Genomic DNA, 19,772 nt, shown 5'->3' on the forward strand with positions numbered 1-19,772 from the left:
TATATATATATACCGACCTACTACATTTATATAAGTGTGCCACGCTTATAAACAGTGAGGTGACATATATATACCGACGGACTACATTTATATAAGTTTACCACGCTTATAAACAGTGAGGTAACATATATATACCGACCTACTACATTTATATAAGTGTGCCACGCTTATAAACAGTGAGGTGACATAATTATATATACCGACGGACTACATTTATATAAGTGTGCCACACTTATAAATAGAGAGGTGACATATATACACTGACCTACTACATTTATAAGTGTACCGGGCCACGCCGCTTATAACTCTGACAGAGAGGGATCATTACCCATTCTATAAGTATAACATCACGTGATTGTAGGCGTGCCATGTGCATAGTGAGAGATAGTGAGAGCCATATAGCCACTTGAAAAGAGACTTAGTTAGGTGAATCAGGTGAATCAGATGGCCAACATATCTGTGAATGTTGGCACACTCTCCACTGCATTAGCTGCTGCACTACAGCAAGCTGTTGGTACCAATCAGCAGAGTGTAACACCTCGACCTCAGGCTCAAGCACAAGTACAGAGTCAGCCAGGACCCAGCCTGAGCAATATTCAGGGACCAAGTACAAGTGCAAGTACAAGTGGAAGTGTAGGGTGAGTGTGAGTGTGAGTGGCAGTGTAGCTAAGGTGGCACGTGCATGGGTAAGAAAATTAGTTTTAGTCTTGGGGGTTTGGCCTAAATGTACCACCCAGAAACCTATTATAGTATGTGATCTATTATAGTATGTGATGTAATTACACTATGAATAATGACATAACGACCTCATTAATTGAACAAAACCCTCTGCATTGTATATTTAATACAAACCTAGTATGCATAATAATGCCTGTGGTTTTTTCATTAACAGAGGGAGGCCTAAAGTATTGATTGACTTGGAAGAAGTTAAAACTTTACGGAGATTCAATTTTTCCTGGACTAAGATAGCCGAGATACTGGGTATATCAAGAGAGCAACCTTGTATAGACGCTTAACAGAAGCTGGGGTACCTACTGATGACAAATGTATGATTTCCGATAGTGATTTGGACAATTTGATCCGAATGATGGAGAGGTATTAATTCAAGGGCATCTAACAAGTAAAGACATAAAGGTAACTCGTGAAAGATTAAGACGTTCAATTCATCGTGTGACCATGAGAATACTGTGTCTCGCCAATCAAGTGTCGTAAAACGTCGAATTTATTCTGTTCCCTATCCAAATACCATTTGGCATTTGGCATATCGATGGTAATCATAAATTAATTAAATGGCGTTTTGTTGTTCACGCTGGAGTGGACGGCTTTTCACGGTTAATTGCTTATGTTAAATGCTCAACTAACAATCAAGCTGCTACTGCATGTGCATCTTTTAATGAAGGAGTCGCAGCTTTTGGTGTACCGGAAAAGGTGCGGACCGATCACGGAGGTGAAAACATAAAACATTGACATTTGGCTATATATGATCCTGTGTCATGGAAACGATACTTCGTGTGTAATAACTGGTAGTTCTGTTCATAATGAGCGAGTTGAAAGGTTGTGGAGGGATGTTCATCGTTGTGTTTTGAGTATGTTTGGTGACTTGTTTTGTTGCTTAGAACAGGAAGCATTGCTCAACCCCTTGAATAAAGTGGATCTGTTCTGTTTACACTTCATCTTTTTACCACGCATTAATCGTAATTTACTTGAGTCAGAAACTTTCAACTGAAGGAAACCGATCACCTTATCAAAGAAGGGTTGCTGCACAAATCTGATGAGAGAAGTGTGGCACACGCGGCATTGGATGCTACGTCGTACCTAACTTCACTGGTGGATAACCACGTTAATATACCTTCTGATGTGTTCACACCATGCGAAGCACTCATGCATAGTCTGTCATCAATTGATGTACTTGAAGAAAACCCTGACAATGGCAAACAGTTGTATACAAGTGCTATTCAGTTAATTGGTAGCCAGCCACCTACTTGTAGGTTGTGATGACTGTGGAACTTAATTATTATGTTTAATTAATGATAATAATAGAATTGCATGAAGTTAACGAAACGATTGTAACAATACATTCAATTCTGAACTGTCCAAATCAGCATGAATAATTCTCAAGTTCTAAATCCGCATGAATAATTCAAAAGTCATTAAGTTCTAAACCTGTCCAAATCCGCATGATCCTAGAATACACAGGTCCATCATTTGTTGGAAATTGTCAGTTGACATTTTAGAACATGATTGTGGGAACGTTAAGGTCAAAGAACAGGTGGAAACTGTAGGCAGCTGGTCAGCATCAGTAAAAGAAATTGACAGGGGATTCTCAAACCCAACTGCTGGTAAACACGTCGATCCAGTCATAAATCTTAGCACGTCTTGAAGTGTGATATTTAATAGTTTGTAACACTTACCAGGTAAATCAATGATGTAATCTGACCAATGGAGAATGACAGCTTCTTCAAAAGTGCGCTTATTAGATCCATGATCGGAGTAATCAATTATTACTTCATCCAGAAAGAAATGTGTAGCAGAAAGAAATGTGTAGTGATCTTCAGTGAGGACGACGGCACCAACAAGGAATGCACCTCGTTTGGATACATGCATATGGGGAGCTCCATCTGCAACGTTTCTCTAATACCTTTTCGTAGCTGTTGTAGCTCAGCGTGAATTGCAAAGAAGGCGTAGTGCAGCCATATGTAGTGCAGCCATATGCATTTAATTATTTCCTCTTTACAGGTGATATCAACAGAAGATACCAATTTCGAATAGCCACACTCAAAAATGAACTCGAAATGTTCTGATTGAAGCATTTCTTGTAACTCTTCATCTTCAGTGGTGTCACATTTCTGCAGCTGAAAAAATTATACAGTTACACTCACATATTTGGCGCTTCTGACATAGTTCAGGAGTTCAGGAGTGGGTGTGGCCTAATATTTGTTTGGACCAACCTTTCGTGCCATTTTTAATGCTAAGTTCCCTACACTCCTAATAATGTAAGTAATCACTAATGACCCTTTCAATGAAGCTGTTGTACAATACTCAATACTCTATTTTGGAGTGCAAATACAACTTTGGAAGTTTGCTAAATTGCACTACACATTATAATTAGAGAGCGCATTAATTAGAGTCAGCCTTTAAATATATCACTTACTCTTTTCAAATGTTCACGAATCTCGTAATCAGGGATATCCTCTAACAAGGTGTGCTGATAACTTTATCAAACACAATGAAATCTGCTGCTGCTTGAGAAAAGCACAAAGGTGGCTGACCACCTTGGACAATGCTTGTAGATATCATTTTCCCAATGATATAGAAGTGATTGTCGGCAACACCCTGAATACTATGGATTGGAAGATACTATGGATTGGAAGAACATTTTCAGGTGATCCACAAAATGGTGATCCACAAAATAATCCAGATTTAGCAAATGTGTCTCTCATTAGGATGGAAAAAAACTCCCTGCGTGGTCCCCCGTCATCCACAGCTCCCTCTCCAATGAGTGTCACCTTCAACATTTTAGAGACATTAAAAGAAGGCTGAGAAAAGGCTTTGAAGGCATCAGAATAGAGTAATTTTCGTCGTATGTACACAGATTGCGTATCTTCCTCATCTTTAGCTTGGATGACCTTTCGCTGGTGCTGTATCATTGCATGTTTGGCAACCACCATGTCTGGTGCTCTCTTCATCCTATGGACCAACTGATAAACCACTGAGAATCACCCCATATAAACCTTACTTGTTAATGGCCCGAGAATCCATTGAAATGGGAACAACAGGAAGATCATCTAATTCAGAGTCATCACTTTCCATGTTTGGTAATTCATCAGTGGTGAGGTCAATAACGTCAACATAATTCCTAATTGCAAAAATTATTTTATTGACAAAATAATTATACACATATAACTTACTGGTAACTACTTTCAGCAGAACTCAAAGATGTACTAACGGCAGGAGATTCGTTTTCAACTTTCTTTGAGGAAGCTTTCTTCGAGGAAGCTTTCTTTGAGAAAACTTTTTCAGCTTCATCTGAAGATATTTCTGCATCTGAATGATCCTCATCCTCATGATCACTCTGTGTGAAATGGTAACACGTTATAAAAATGTAATGACATGCTGTTGAAATGTTTACGCTAGACTTTGATTAGCACTCAGTAACATGTAGCTCACCTCAAATGGTGTAAACAACTCAGTCTGTGCCATTATATATATGTTTCCTTTGGTTCCACCGATCTTCACTACCTGCTGCACTGTCCATTCAAACGATGCCGACAAGGATGGGATGGTTAGCGAGCGACTTCCACAACCTGTTGACTGTAAGTAAATGTAAGGAAAGTCACGTTGATCCTTCATCGGCTGCTGAAACAACAGAGCGAATTTCGTCCTCGACTTCTTGCATGCTCATAATTATTTGAGTTGAGCCGTACCTTTCCAATCAACCCATTCTTCCCTAAGCTGTTCACGATATTTTCCCCTTGGGTAGGCGATATGCATATCTGCTGATTTCACTTTAGGGAGGCAAACGATGTCTCTGTCCCATGTTTGCAACGTTTTTTTGCGCTTTCTCGGGAGGGTAGAGTTACCCTTTCTTCTCTTCAGAAATGAAGGCAACACTGACCAAGGCATGTCTAAACAAACAAAAAACAGTACTGTTTTTGACTCTTCCGAATTCCATAGCTAGCTCCCACCTACATATTAAACTAACTGCCACTCACCCTACACTTGCAACTTGCACTTATTGCTCAGGCTGGGTCCTGGCTGACTCTGTACTTGTGCTTGAGCCTGAGGTCGAGGTGTTACACTTTGCTGATTGGTACCAACAGCTTGCTGTAGTGCAGCAGCTAATGCAGTGGAGAGTGTGCCAACATTCACAGATATGTTGGCCATCTGATTCACCTAACTAAGTCTCTTTTCAAGTGGCTATATGGCTCTCACTATATATGCACATGGCACGCCTACAATCACGTGATGTTATACTTATAGAATGGGTAATGAATAGAATGGGTAATGATCCCTCTCTGTCAGAGTTATAAGCGGCGTGGCCCGGTACACTTATAAATGTAGTAGGTCAGTGTATATATGTCACCTCTCTATTTATAAGTGTGGCACACTTATATAAATGTAGTCCGTCGGTATATATATGTCACCTCTCTGTTTATAAGCGTGGCACACTTATATAAATGTAGTAGGTCGGTATATATATGTCACCTCTCTGTTTATAAGCGTGGCACACTTATATAAATGTAGTTGATCGGTATATATAACACCACTCTATTTAAAATGTTGATTCTCAGTATTATATTTGATGCTCTATTTATAAGTGTACACCGTCAGTATATATAATGCCTCTCTGTATTTATAAATGTAGATGGTCAGTATATATAATGCCTATCTCTATATATACTACACCCCTACTTATAAATGTACACTGTCAGTATATATACTTCACCACCTATTTATATATGTAGACTGTCAGTATATATATAACCTCAATTACACTGGTCATATTTCCTAGGAGTTTTGAGACAAACGGCGCCCCATACATATATAGGGTCAGGGTTTCTAATTGTTAGACACTTTGTCTTGAATCCTTTTCTTTGTTTTTTCGATGGGGTGATCCAGGAGAAACTGTTCGCACAGACCTGGCGTCGTGTTGGAACGTATGCCTTCACTGAAGTAGCGGAAGTGCTCAGGGGTGGCTATGACAAACCTCAGCCTCCACAAGTTGGAGTGTTGATTCACATGCACCCTATGGAATCGAACGTAATTGACGCTATTTGAGACAAACCTGAACCGTTCGCCAACTCATGTTGTCGTTGATCGTTGACAACCTGTCCCACACCTCCATCTTGACACCTTCTAGGTGACACACCTTTAGAGTACCTATAATATCCTATAATATCCTCCCTAACCTCGTGATACAACTTCTCGTAGTCCGCCATTACAGGGGAAATAGGTCCCTTTCCCTTTTCACCATGACTTTGTCCTTTCTAGTTCTTCCGTGTCCCCCTTCAGGTCCCTCTCGGATTGTCCCGTCTCTCGGATTGTCCCGTGAAGTCCCAAATGTCCCCGGCCACCGCGACTTTAGTCCCAGGACCTCCAAAATTCCCGGGAAATTTCCAGCCCCCAGGGTTAGGGTAGTAAGACATATTGTCAATGGCGAGAGATGGTTCCAGATTCCCCGGTTTTGCCACGCAGCGTTACTTGTGTTGTTGTGTGCTAAAGATACTTACTGTCACATTCTAGCGGACAGACCAATGAACCTGTTTACTATACAGGTTCCTTTGATCACTAATCAAAGGAAGAACCATTGATGAGATGACTAAATCGAGGGTTGGTGTCAGGGTTAGGTAAAGATCAATCATAATTAACAAGCAAAACATCAAAACAACATGATAAATCACACATAAATCATAAAGTGAACACAACATGAAACCTAAGTCACATAATTATAACATCATCAGTTAAATAGAAAATCATCATAATTGGATATCAGTTAAACAGTTCCATTGGCGATCTTATTGGTAGTATTTGCACAGGTTTTTGACCTTATCACGTATTTGTTGGGCACTTCTGTTCACTTCAGGGTTGTCTGTGATAAATGTGTTAGCCTGATCCATTTTAATACATTTCCCCTTCTGATTCTGAATTGAATTGTGACCGCAAAGTATTTCTCTACGGCTCTTGTTTCGGTTTTAATAAACGGGACCCGTTTCTGTAGCTTGGGCTCCTCCGTCGGCTTTTGCTTGGACCTGCACTTGCAGCAGCGGAGGTGTTGATAAGATCATAAGCCGTGTGGCCGTGTGGATGGTTCTGTTGTAGTGTGTTTCCTTCGTAGCTAAACTGTGAGACATCCACAAGTCTCCTCTTCTCTGTGTCAAGGTCTTTCGTGACGTGACGTGACGTGTGTTGCCACCAGTTTTGTGGATGCCAAAAACTCAAACTGGAACCTCTCCTCTACTCTGTCGGCCAAGTGGTCAAGTTCTTTGCCGCCATATTTAATGAAGAACCTTTGTGTTGGCGGCACGGCACGTTCAGGTAATCTGTCATGTTGCTCATCATTTGTGGGGTCAGGATGAGGTTGGCCGAGCCCTGCGCCCCGGTTTTGTGGTGTTTCACCCTCACCACCCAAGTGGATTCTCCCTCGACGGCCGCTTGAAACGCCCATCCCCTCTTTTGCTTCGAAGTTCTTGCACGAGGGTATCTTCACTAGCCCACCCAGAATAAGAAGTTGAGCATGCCCAGTAGCTGAATGCCACATGTTCACTATTAATTTTAGTGAGTTTTAGGTAGTAGCTAGTAAGACTATACTCCTTGCTGGACCAAGATCAGACATTATAACTTTCTCTGTATGGATCTGTTTGCCGATGGTCCTATATGCTGAGAAAGGAAAACACAAGTCCAAGAAAGTTATCACACAGGCTAATTTTGCAGGTTACCTTGCCTTGGTTTTCTGAAACAAAGCACCTGATAGCTGCTCTGTAGGAGTATGACCTACCATCCTTTGAGAAGTTTCTGCTACATCTAACATCATGCTACATCTAACATCAACGAATAGAATCAGAGTCCTGTTCATTCTCTTGTTATGCTTTAATCATACTCATGCATGCATTAGTATAACATTGTTGTTGTTTTCATACTATGTATTAAAATGAAATACAATAAACTTAATAATGAATTAATTGGCGAAGTGTAAACCTCGATTTGAGGCCGCGGGTGGGCGTATATTAAACGCCCAGTCCGTATTTTCGCGAGGGTACGGTATAACTGCCCCCGGACGCTGGCATGAGCTGGTCAGAGAAGACCCTCTTGACGGGCAGTACTCACTTGGGTGTTAAAAAAGTCCCACACAGCAACACAGCATCATTTGCGTGAGTAATGATTGGTAGGTTGTCTTTCCTTAAGATTGATGTCCAGTTTCGAAGAACTTCAGATGTTCGTTCGGCCTCCCTGAATTGCTTGGACTCGACCTCGATCAGACATATGTAGTCGAGCTTCTGTATGATTCCCGAAGCCTTTATGTCTCGACATAGGACGTTCCCAGTCAATGGGGAGTCCTTCCTTCTTGCCAGAATGCAGGTACTTGCTGGCATCTCGTGCCGTCTGAGCCTTGTTTCTCCCGTCAACGGTTTGTAACCATTGCTGGAATTGTAATTGTACAAGGGTAGGTTCTTTGTTGACGTCGTATTTAGGTAGCTGTGTAGTTTTGCAAAATCAATGGTCAATGTCTTTGTTACCACAAAATTAACGGTACCTGTCGGATTGATATCCTTGTCTGGCTCTGGCTAGTCCGTTCCTTGCTCCATCGACGACTGTCCCGGCTCCTTTACTTGGTTAGGGACATACAACAGGGCATTTGATCGTGCTGCCCGGTTAGGGTGCATGACTTTGATGTGTTGGGATATCTTGTGGCTTTGACAAGCTACCAGGCAACGGGCACCACTTCTTGACGTTGTCGTCTTCACAGGAGGTCTCTTGATCCTGCCTCCTCTCTTAGTATAATGCAATGATAGTGGCAACTAACTTGTTCCTCATCCTCCACAGAAGTTGAGAGTGAGGGGGTCGAGAGTGAGGGTTCTTCTTGGGCCTCCTCCTTTGTTTCTTCGTCGGATATGTGGATTACATGTACATGTATTTATGTGTTAATTATTGTACATTTATGATTGTATGCTATCTTTATAACACATAAATTCACATACATATTCCAACTCATCCGACATCGGTTAGATTTTAGTAACCCTAGGGTTTATGGCACTTTTTTGGTTCAGGGTGGCACGTTAGTTCTAAAAGACCATGGCCCTAGTGAAGGCCAGGGTTAGGGTCTATATGGAACCCTACGTTGTTTGCATTTGGTCCCTTGTTTCTAGATGCTTTAGTTTAGATTTTAGTAACCCTAGGCACTTTTTTGGTTCAGCTAGTTCAAAAGAGAACTAGTTCATAGAGAGACTGAATCGTTTTCCTTGCTAGTGCAGCAACTGGATGTTATAGGTGAACGAACCAGAGGATGGATTAAGTCAAAGTGGCGAGGTACACACACACTTATATATACGTCATACTTATACATCATCGATACTTGTACATAGGTGAACCAACCAGAGGATGGATCTCCACCATTAAACCCACTCACTCAAAGTGGCGAGGTACACACACACATATGCATGATATATAGCTTGTACATTATAGGCAGAGGATGGACACCTACCATCAAGCCCACACCCTCAAAGTAGCTCAAAGTGGCGAGGTACACACTCCCTCAAAGTGGTGTACACACACACACACTTATGATAACTTGTACCGTACTTAACCGTCGAACCGCCCATATGTTTTGAGAGCGGCTAAACAAGGGGTGGGCAGATATTGGCTACTGAACCGTGCAAGCGCCCACCAAACTCAATTAACACCTTGTCAGTAAATCAACAACACATTACATTACAGATAACAGGATACATGCATTAATAGGATACATGCATGCAAGATAAAAAAGCCATGATAAGAATAACATAATAATTTGTGAGCTCAGTCCTCCACATCTTGATCTTCAGAGTCTCATCAGAGAAGGGATCCCCCATGCTGTCTACATCCGAGTCTGAAGGGTCCTGGTTTTCTTGGTCTTCCTCATCCTCGTGGATATCATCTGAAGCTTTATCATCCTCTGTTCCATCCAGAGCATTAGCCAATCCACAAACTAAAAAAGAATGCACTGTGATCGCTTGTTCAATGGATGCCCAGGCCCAGTCGATGACATCTTGTCTGGTGGGTTGCTTGAGATTCCCAGCTTTATCCACTCCTCCCATTCTTGCCTCAAAAGAATACACTGTGATCACTTGTTCAATGGATGCCCAGGCCCAGTCGATGACATCTTGTCTGGTGGGTTGCTTGAGATTCCCAGCTACTCCCATTCTTGCCTCATGTAGGTTTTGAAGGGTTTGTTGATACATTTGTCCATGGGCTGGATGATCGATGTACAGCCTCCAGGAATGACGATGACATTAGAGTTATAATTATCTCCTCTTAGCAATCTCAATGCTCTTGTAGCTGTCCACAACCACACATTGCAACCAGTGGTGATACTCCGCTCGTGTCATCCAGCCATTTGCTGTGGCCCTCATGCAGTGGCCCTCACCTGCATGATAATAAAATGAAATAATGAAATGCACCGTAAATGTTTAAAGCAGGTATAGTAACTCGGAATTGCATTGTAACTATACAAGCTATGCAAGAACATTATAATGCAGTTACAACTGTGAACCCTTTCTTCTCTGCACGGGTAGTTTTGATTCGAATAGTCCTTCCTCCAAGTAGAGACTGTTCCCGGGCATATCAAAGCGGCACATGGTTTGGTTCATGTTGTATATGTGTGATGGCTCAATCGAGTGCGTAGCGAGATAATATCCTTTCGAACTTGTAGAATCTGATCAGCATAGTCAGCTGGTACTTTCTGGGACACATTGGTGCCACGTCTGTAGCCAACGTTGTACCTTCCTTTCCATCGATGGAGCCAGCCTGATGTACACTTAAATCCTTGTAGTCTCAAACCCCCGGCAATTTCAGAGCTTATATTCGAAACAGCAAGTCCATTGCTCCTGTGTTCCTCCAGAAATTCAAACACCTTTTCATCGAGCTCTTTGGACAACGGGCATCTCCCACCTCCTAGTCGTCGTTTCTTTGCCAATGTTCCATGATTGTGTTGCTTTAGGTAGTGATCCCATTCACGGATTCGTTTACGATCAATACCAAACTCCCGTGATGCTAGTGAGATGTCATGGTCATGAGTTCGAAGCCAGTCCACCACAAACTCCACAGTATAGCCCTTTTGGCGATTGAGAGATTTGTTTGAAGCTGCCATGATAGATGCTAGATGCTAGTTGTAGATACACTTACATAGGACGATTTGATTTTATAGCAGGCACTACCCTACTGCATTGGAAACAGTAGGATCATTCACAGTTCAGCTCACACCAACCAGCATTGGAAACAGTAGGATCAATCACAGTTCAGCTCACACACCAACCAACAAACTGCAGACAGCTTCGCCATAGATACTAGATTATATCATAATGATTGTATCCAAGATCACAATACCTTCTTTCTTATTTGAACATGGCAAGGTCATTCAGTGGTCATCATGTCTTTAAGGCACCGGCGAACTGTTGACAGTACAAGCTGAACCTAGCAATGCCTCTGACAATTTTGCTGTTGCAGTCTACAAAGGAGGAACGGTCATGTTCCAAGAAAGATTTCTCATGCTACTTTTTACGAAAAGGGTTACAGATAAAAGAAGACACTCTGCCTGGTGTTCAGAGGGAAACAGTGTCATCTTGAACGCTTGATGTCAGTTCTAACAAACTTGTACAACTCTAGCTAAAGTCATTGTTTTCTGAGCTAGCACTACTCTATCTATACTCTATCTATAGCTAGCTAGCTATAAGCTATCTCAAATTAAATCATGCATCCTGTTGACCTTTATCTAATTATAAGCTTACGCATGCGCAATAGTGAGCTGCAATAGTGGGCGCTTCTACGATTGCAAATAGGACTTTCAGGCAAAAGTAGGGGGTGGGCGGTTATTTGATATGGGCGGTTCGATATGGGCGGTTCGACGGTTAAGTACGGTACATATACAGATGAGCGATACACTACCTCAAAGTGGCGAGGTACACACATACGAATACATAATATTTATACCGGCACACTCCCTCAAAGTGACAAGATACAGTACTTATACACACATAGGGTTACACTCCTTCCGGAGGCATACTCTTTGTAGACGACGTTTACTCTAAGTGTATGTATGTGTATGTATGTGTATGTATGTACATTTGACAGGTGGACCTAACTAAGAGTTCTGGCGAGGAGGATCGACCTTTCCACAGACACTACTTCAACTACTCACTGTGAGTCATTTGTGCATGTGAGCGTTTGTGCATGTGCATGTTTTAAATTGACCTTTGACATCACAGACTGCTGCCTCACTCATGCCTAGACTGAGACCTACCTTTGACGTCACAGACTGCTGCCTCACTCTTGCCTGAAGAGACCTCAGACGACTCAGAGACTGAGACCCATGAAGTTAGTCGCTTGTGCATGTTTTAAATTCACATTTGACCTTTGAACTCACAAACTGAGACTACCTCTCAACACTCAGACCTCAGTTCGATGTACTCACAGGCAGACCTTAGTGGTTCTGATGAGCCTGGGACCCGTGACGTCTGTAGTCGTTTGTTGAGGAAGTCCAGGAAGGGCGATACACGAGGTGGTGCCACATCCCTACCCAACACCCGAAACTGTCGGCGGCTCAGAGGAAGGCGGCCTACCAGAATGCAGTGAGGTATGTAAAACCCTTACTCAATGCACTCAAGGTATCAGGGCCGATCTTCAAGGGAGAGGTAGAGGAAAGGGAGAGGTAGAGGAGGAAGAAGAGGAGAAGCCTCCATCACCAGTAATCTTTCCCATGGGAAGGACTACTCAGCCGTATCGGAACAGCCAACGAACGACTGGCTTCAGACACCGGACGGCAGATCGAAATCGAAAACTAAGTGACTGATACCAGCAAGTTTCTGCATTTCGATAAGCCGAAGGGGTCACCCATTGAATGGGAGGAAACTCCGAGCCCAGTGCGGCTTCTGGTATAATGGACTACCTGGAGGACGCACTCAAGTTTTACAGAATAGAACTTGTGCAAGCAGAAACATCGGAGAACTGGAGATGTGTCTTGAGGAAGGACAAGATGCAGGTCTACCTCAGGATTTGGGGTTCTTATAGTACTTCTTGTCCGCGCAAAGCGCAGGCAAGAAGTTCACTCGAAGTTCACTCAGCGCGCAGCGCTGAAATTTTTGACCACACCCCTTTTAAAGTTATAAGAGAGATAGTCCAGTGGAAAGACTTGGCTATAGACTTGTAGAACTTGACCATCAATAGGGTTAACGATTATAGCAATTATACATGTAAGTATGCAGTGTCATTCAATATTGCAGTGTCATGCACTCTCTGCGTAGTTAAGGCCCAGGTCAAGGCCCAGGTCTGGCTGTAAATACCAAAATTTAACACTATGTTCATACTGCTGTATTATTTGCAATATACAATGTATGCTGCATCAAAATCAAAATGATCCAACTACTAGCGTAACATACACATGTACATTTACACAAAATCTAAAAGAATAATTTTCTTCTACTGTACTTAAACGAGTATAAAAGGAATTTCAAAATTGTGCCGCAAGACTTGCATACACAGCTAGACTGGAAAACTCGACGTTAAATTCATGCCCGTCAACTTCGGGTGCAGCATGACGACTCACATTAATTGTGCTGCCTTGTTTAGGTATGCAACAGCTTTTTATGGATGATAAACAGCGGAAAACAAGTAATTGTGAATGCTAGCGGGAAAAGATTTAGTGTGGCTGACTTCCATCATACCCATTGCTCTGTGACATACCAAACTCCTTTGAGGAATCTTTCTACAGAGGCCAAGTTTTTGTCAGTATCAAAGATGCTCTATCTCGAGCAGTAGAATAACGTGTTAAAATTTCTGAAGCTATGTTTGTGCCGATGTACAGCGATGGCGATGTCTCCTCTGGTAACTATGAAGGAGGGTAAGAATGCACCCATTGTGCTCATTTGTGAGTGTACCATCAACCCCACTCCTATCACCACCACTCCTATCACCACAAGTCAGCTCCTCTCGTCTCTCTAATCCTGGTCCCATTACAAAAAAGCAGTAAAAATACGCAAACAATCAGACTCACAAGCAGCGGCTATCGAACAACATGAAGAGAGCAATGAAGTTGGCTCGCCACCCTACCCATTGATGAACATGGTGGAGATGCCCATTATGGCTGGCGACTTTCAAATCTACCATCACACTGCATCTGTGGTCACCACCAATTCACAGTTCAATCCGCCACAACGAACTGAGGGACATTACAGCGGGTTTCCTCACTGAGGTTTGCCACAACGATGGAACTGAACCACCACTCCAACCTCTCTCAGGAGAACAACTCAGACTTAGAACAGCCCGCAAACAGAGCGTGCCTAGATATTGCAGCAGATAATTTCTGGGGAAGAGGGGTGTTTCGCCAGAGTCATCGACATACCGTCAATGCTACCAGAAGAACGGAACGAACTAGAGAAGAAAAGAGCATACGATGAAGGCGCTTCTCAACATCAGGAGGAATGGTCTACAAAAGAATAGCCTCAATGACAGCACAGAAACAAAACAAAACAAGACATACAGTAAGATAATCCATTGGATCAGACTCTACTACGCTCAGGTGCAAGATCAAGCATTCACCATTCGAAAACATCTCTCAATAACAATTATAAGTTTGCAAAAAAAAACAACTTGTACTCACACCAGTACTCACACCATCTATCAGGCATGGGGGACTCCTTCCTGAATCAGGTAATAACATGTAGTATTATATCAAATAAAAGTCACGTTCTAAATTATTAATTTTTACGCAGAGAATCATCTGATTTACCAAGTCAAATTTACTTAATCATGCATTTGGCAGTTGTCTGAGCACGTACAGCAGCGGGTTGACCTCATGACCTCACAACAGGTAAAACTAATAATGTGTTAATTACTAGATGTATATACCGTAGAGCTAAACATTTCTACGGCCCAAAAATTCGAATAAATGAGTAAACGCAGAAATATTATCCTTCTTTTTACAGTGGGCCGCAAACATTTCTAGCTATATACAGTACATTACTTAATTACAGCTGGACACAACACCTATTGTCCAACACGCGTCAACTCCGGTACGAGTGTTTGTATACACAATGCATTTTTAACTAGGAAACACCACAAAAAAAAAAAAAAATAGAAACAAGAATCAGCTCAAAGAGACCTCAGGAAAAGCCACTCCCACGGCCGTTTCCTTTGCCTGAAAATTTTCAGGTAACCATCATGGAAAGCATCAAAAAGGGCGTATTGATTGGAAGATTGTTTTTCAGCATAAATCCCGGCCACTGTCTGACGAATATCAGGAGGTTGCACTCCAAGCAGTGAAAAAATGGCCATTTCTGGGAAGACACGTGCCACTAAAATATCCCAATCATACTATTATAATCACACTCATTGGTTATGGACACTCATTGGTTATACATAGCAACAGTAACACAAAATATTCATTTCGTTGTACATGTATATAGGCATATTTTCTGAGACGGCCTTATAGGAAAAACGAGAGCAGGAGTAGGGACAAAAATCGTTTTCCCTAGTGCTCCTTCAATGACACCACTCCTCTCAGAGGATAGGCCTGCTTTCAAACGGCACATAAAGCGACTAAAACTCGAGTGCAACAAAAGACATCAGGAGGTGATTGCAATTTATATTGTCACGATTACTATTAATTATCTGACCAGATCACAAAAAGTCTCATGTTAACCGATTATACGCCGCAGACGCATAAATGCGTCATGTCGCTATGATGCCATAGACGCATTTCTGCGGCAGCTGCAGTTGAACGTCTTCTTTTTGCAAGATCTCGAAAGGAGGAGGACCTACTGCTTGCTAGAGCACTGCAAACGGCCGAGCGCTAGCTAAGGTAACTGTAGACTAAGCATTGCATGGGGGTAACACATAAAAATTTTGCACAAAAACGGTTTGAATACTGACAGATATTATTAAATACAATATTAAATACAATACTACCACATAATAAAATAAAATACATGTAAATTAATTCTAACTATCTAAAACTTGAAGAATGACCAAGAGACAGCACTTCACTGTGGAGGAGGTACTTGGCGATATATTGTCCGATGATGAGGAGGACCCAGAAGAACCTATGCAGGAAGGTAGTGACTATGAATTTTCAGACCTTGAGTCGGACAACGACGAATATGGTAAATACATAATTGCTACAAACATAGAAGTATTATGAACACTGTTCTCTTATTATTTAGATGATACGAGTGACTCAGGCCTAGACCCACCACCCCAACCCCCCTCTCAACCACCCCACCAACCCCCCTCTCAACCACCACACCAACCCCCCTCTCAACCACCACCCCAACCCCCCTCTCAACCACCACATCAACCCCCCTCTCAACCACCCCATCAACCCCCCTCTCAACCACACCAGCCACCGCCACCACTCCCTCCAGGTAAAATAACATCAGAAGAGGCTCATAATAAATTATTATTTTTACAGGTGCAAATATTACCCAATGGTCTGAGAACCTGACGACTGTCACAGTAAACGACTTTACATCCCTGACCGGTCCCACTGTAGAGATCTCTGATTGCCCGCTACACATTTTTCACCTCTTCGTCAACGAAGAACTACAGGAGAAAATAGTGGCTGGGAGCAATAGATACGCCAGGGAGGTTATGGGATGACAAGTACGATAAATGGAAGAAGATTGACACTGAAGAATTGGAAGCGTATTGGGGTTTTTGTATTCTTATGGGGATTGTCCACTTACCATCTCTGGACGACTATTGGAGTAGAGACCCTCTTACACACTACGCCCCCATCACGACAAGGATTCCTCGGTGGCGCTTCAGGGAAATCTCTCGGTACCTGCACTTTGTCAACAACCAACATCTTGCTCCGAGAGGAAGTCCCACGTTTGATCGGCTGGGTAAGGTCCGCCCTGTGATTGATCATTTCAGCTTGCAATTCTCAGCCTTGTATAATCCATCCAAGAATCTTGCTGTGGATGAAGCAATATCCACAGCAATGATCAAATTTCAGGGTCGGTCCGCTCTCAAGCAGTATATGCCTATGAAGCCGATCAAGCGTGGGATCAAAGTGTGGGTACTGGGAGATAGTACCAATGGGTACTTCAGTCGTTTCGATGTGTATACGGGGAAGCAGGAAATACGTCATGTCGGCCTCGGGGAACACGTGGTGAAGAAATTGACAAGCGAGTTGAAGAGGAAGAACCACCACGTCTACTTTGACAACTTCTTCACCAACGTCAAACTGCTCGAGGATTTGTTGGAGGACGGAATCTATGGTTGTGGGACTGCTCGCAGAGACAGGAAAGGTTTTCCTCCTGCATTGAAGAAAGCTGCCCTAAAAAATTCCCTAAAACAGAGGTACAAAATAATTACACACACTCACCCACGCAACACTCATACACACACACACCCACGCAACACTCAGACACACACTCACACCCTCATACACACACCCACACACACGCAACACTCATACACACACACACACCCATGCAACATGCACTCTCACACAACCACTAATAATGCTACGTTACCTTTACACAGAGGTACCAGTAAGACAGTCCAGAAGGGCCCCGTGACAGCAACCGCCTGGAAGGATAACAGGATCGTGAACGTCCTCTCCACGACAACACAGCCCACAGCTATAGGTTCCGTTCTCCGGCGACAAAAGGATGGAGTCAGAATTAATGTGCCATGCCCAGAGGCCATTATGTCGTACAACCAGCACATGGGTGGAGTTGACAGGGGTGACCAGCTCAGGGGCTACTACAGCTGCTAATAAAGGCTAAATAACGCTTCTCAGCACTACAAACTCTACAGCTACGTCCTATATACTTACTACAATGAGTATTAGACTGTATAAAGCTTCTAGCGAATCTAAAGAGCCATGTAACAAAGCAGTATTATACGCAACTACTACTTACCGCTTGACAGAAGCAGATCACAGCCAATCCTTCGAGATAGTAAGCGATTTAGGCATCATCTTGTAGATCTTTGACTAGTATATCTTTCTAGCCTAACTTGTACTTCAAAAGTCGAAGCGCTTTCGAGTTACGCACTGTTTTCTACGGACTAATAAATTTTGTGCATTTTTTGAAAATTAATATGGCTGTGGGGGTGTCCCCGCAACGTTACGTCATGGCGTATAATCGGTTAAAGACATTCGGCTTTCGCCGAACTGACATAATTATTGGAGCCCCTATACCGGTCCACCACTGGCAGAGCCAACTGAGGTACATGTACTATTTCAGCAAAATAACTACATACATGTATAATTATATTAGTTGGTCAGGGAATTTAGCCGCATCCAGGGAAAAGAAATCACCATCAGGGCATGGGAGGTATTGTGCCCCAAAGTGATACGCTTAGCCGCTAACGAGAATGTACGGCAATTCAAGATGCTCTAGCAAAGTTGACGTGCACCATTGAGTGTACAATGCACTGGGAAAATTATTCGCTATTATAGGAAATTATAGGAAATGTACTGTATAGCTAGACGAAATACCTTTGTATAACTGTACGTTTGTATAACTGTACGTATTGCTTTACTGCTGCATGCACGCAGCACATTACATCGTATACAGCCGAGTCTCATTGCCTACTACACTCATTGCCTCTACTACATGCTAACTGACACCAGATTCAAGGCAGAGAATTATTCTGACTGACCTTACAATACAATAATTATGCCTTCACTCCCCTGTAAAATACATGTAATACATGTACGCCGCATTAAGATATACCGTATACTAGCAACAATAAAATCCACACAGACGCAATAGTTAGATCGCAAAGGGTCACATTTTCTGCTGATTTGGCTCGGTTTTTACCAGCAAAATATTCGCTAACGGAGGATGACTCAACAGAGCGGAGTGAATTAACCGCCCAGCCTCTTCTGTGGGTAAATGGGCATTCCTCAAGTGACGAAATTCCTCAAGTGACGAAGCTCTTTGTCGAGAGGTGGCTACATTTCCACCGAAGATGGCACCTCTTGTGCTCCTGAGTACATTTTATGTATTTAATCTGGCTGTGTCAACTTCTATACGGTATTCTTTCTAGGTGGAATCTAGGTGGAATCCAAGAGAACAAAACTGAACAGGCTTTGTGCTGAGTAGCTAGCTACCATGTGCCTTTAACTCTGACCTTTAAACTATCCTTTAAACTCCTTTAAACTATCTTTAAACTATAACTTTTAAAGTAGACTATCTTCTCCTAATAATTAGAATTATCATCTGGATGCAGTGTACCAGTCTGTGTTTGTTGTTAGTGTATTATTCCTATTGCCTGTTGTTGGCCCATTGTTCTGATTTGAAAAGTGTCTAATTTTATGTGCATGCATGCGTCAGAAGTTGAGAACTCACCACCAACAAGTTCACTACCAATTGTTGGTGAAAACTAAATTCCATATTTTGGTGAGATATGGGACTGAGATATGGGACTGAGATATGGGACAACATCTCACCACCATTTTTTGGTGAAGCTCACCAGAGTTTTTTTAACAGTGTACATGCAACTTCTCGAGTCTGTGCACAATGATGTTCGGTTTTCTGGACACATTAATTTGAACAATTCTTTTCGTACTATTGTGGGTTAAGTGTTACAACGAGAGACATACATACCTTTATCGTGGCGAGCATCTGTTATTACCCACTGTTATTACCCACTGTTGATAAAGTAGATAAAGTACACTTGTTTGACTCAAAAAATATTTACCTCGACATTGGTTGATTAATTAGGTGTTGCTGCTTTCACTGCGTGGATGCCTTGGCAGTACCCTCCTTTGTTATATACTGTAACCATACACAAACCTGAAGAAATGTACCATGCACCGACTTTTCCTAAGCCGGCATTGCTACTGAAGTGGATGTAGAACTCCAGCATAAATGAATAACTGGTTGTCACTGGCGTTGGTCCTGAACGATACATACAATTATTTTATTACAAACTTCTGAATTCTTCTCACTTCTGAATTCTTCTCCAACATGGGCACGACAGTTGTAACTATAACTATACCCATATTGTTGGACAATCTCCGTTGTCCAAGGGCAATGAGCCCCTATCGTCTTCTTGGCCCCTCCTCC

The 19,772-nt window shown here is 42.4% G+C and overlaps 3 protein-coding genes and 1 long non-coding RNA gene across 4 annotated transcripts; 2 read left to right on the forward strand and 2 right to left on the reverse strand.

The window, feature by feature from the left end:
• Positions 1 to 3,241: 3,241 nt before the first annotated feature.
• Positions 3,242 to 5,528, reverse strand: LOC135345517 (uncharacterized). Its single transcript, XM_064542934.1, has 4 exons — positions 4,168 to 5,528; positions 3,909 to 4,072; positions 3,737 to 3,856; positions 3,242 to 3,687 (listed from the first exon to the last, which is right to left on the reverse strand). The coding sequence occupies exons 1-4, from the start codon at positions 4,348 to 4,350 to the stop codon at positions 3,294 to 3,296; spliced, it is 861 nt and encodes a 286-aa protein (XP_064399004.1). The 5' UTR covers positions 4,351 to 5,528; the 3' UTR covers positions 3,242 to 3,293.
• A 9,838-nt stretch (positions 5,529 to 15,366) lies between these two features.
• Positions 15,367 to 16,344, forward strand: LOC135345519 (WW domain-binding protein 11-like). Its single transcript, XM_064542936.1, has 4 exons — positions 15,367 to 15,547; positions 15,709 to 15,848; positions 15,909 to 16,109; positions 16,157 to 16,344. The coding sequence occupies exons 2-4, from the start codon at positions 15,710 to 15,712 to the stop codon at positions 16,342 to 16,344; spliced, it is 528 nt and encodes a 175-aa protein (XP_064399006.1). The 5' UTR covers positions 15,367 to 15,547; position 15,709.
• Positions 15,650 to 17,367, reverse strand: LOC135345520 (uncharacterized). Its single transcript, XR_010397748.1, has 4 exons — positions 17,226 to 17,367; positions 16,431 to 17,006; positions 16,170 to 16,287; positions 15,650 to 15,788 (listed from the first exon to the last, which is right to left on the reverse strand). It is a non-coding gene; the product is annotated as an uncharacterized LOC135345520 (long non-coding RNA).
• Positions 16,412 to 17,478, forward strand: LOC135345518 (piggyBac transposable element-derived protein 4-like). The gene is made up of 2 exons (XM_064542935.1): positions 16,412 to 17,049; positions 17,236 to 17,478. The coding sequence occupies exons 1-2, from the start codon at positions 16,412 to 16,414 to the stop codon at positions 17,468 to 17,470; spliced, it is 873 nt and encodes a 290-aa protein (XP_064399005.1). The 3' UTR covers positions 17,471 to 17,478.
• Positions 17,479 to 19,772: the final 2,294 nt, after the last annotated feature.

Source organism: Halichondria panicea, chromosome 12 (genome assembly GCF_963675165.1).
Source record: "Halichondria panicea chromosome 12, odHalPani1.1, whole genome shotgun sequence".
Taxonomy (NCBI): domain Eukaryota; kingdom Metazoa; phylum Porifera; class Demospongiae; order Suberitida; family Halichondriidae; genus Halichondria; species Halichondria panicea.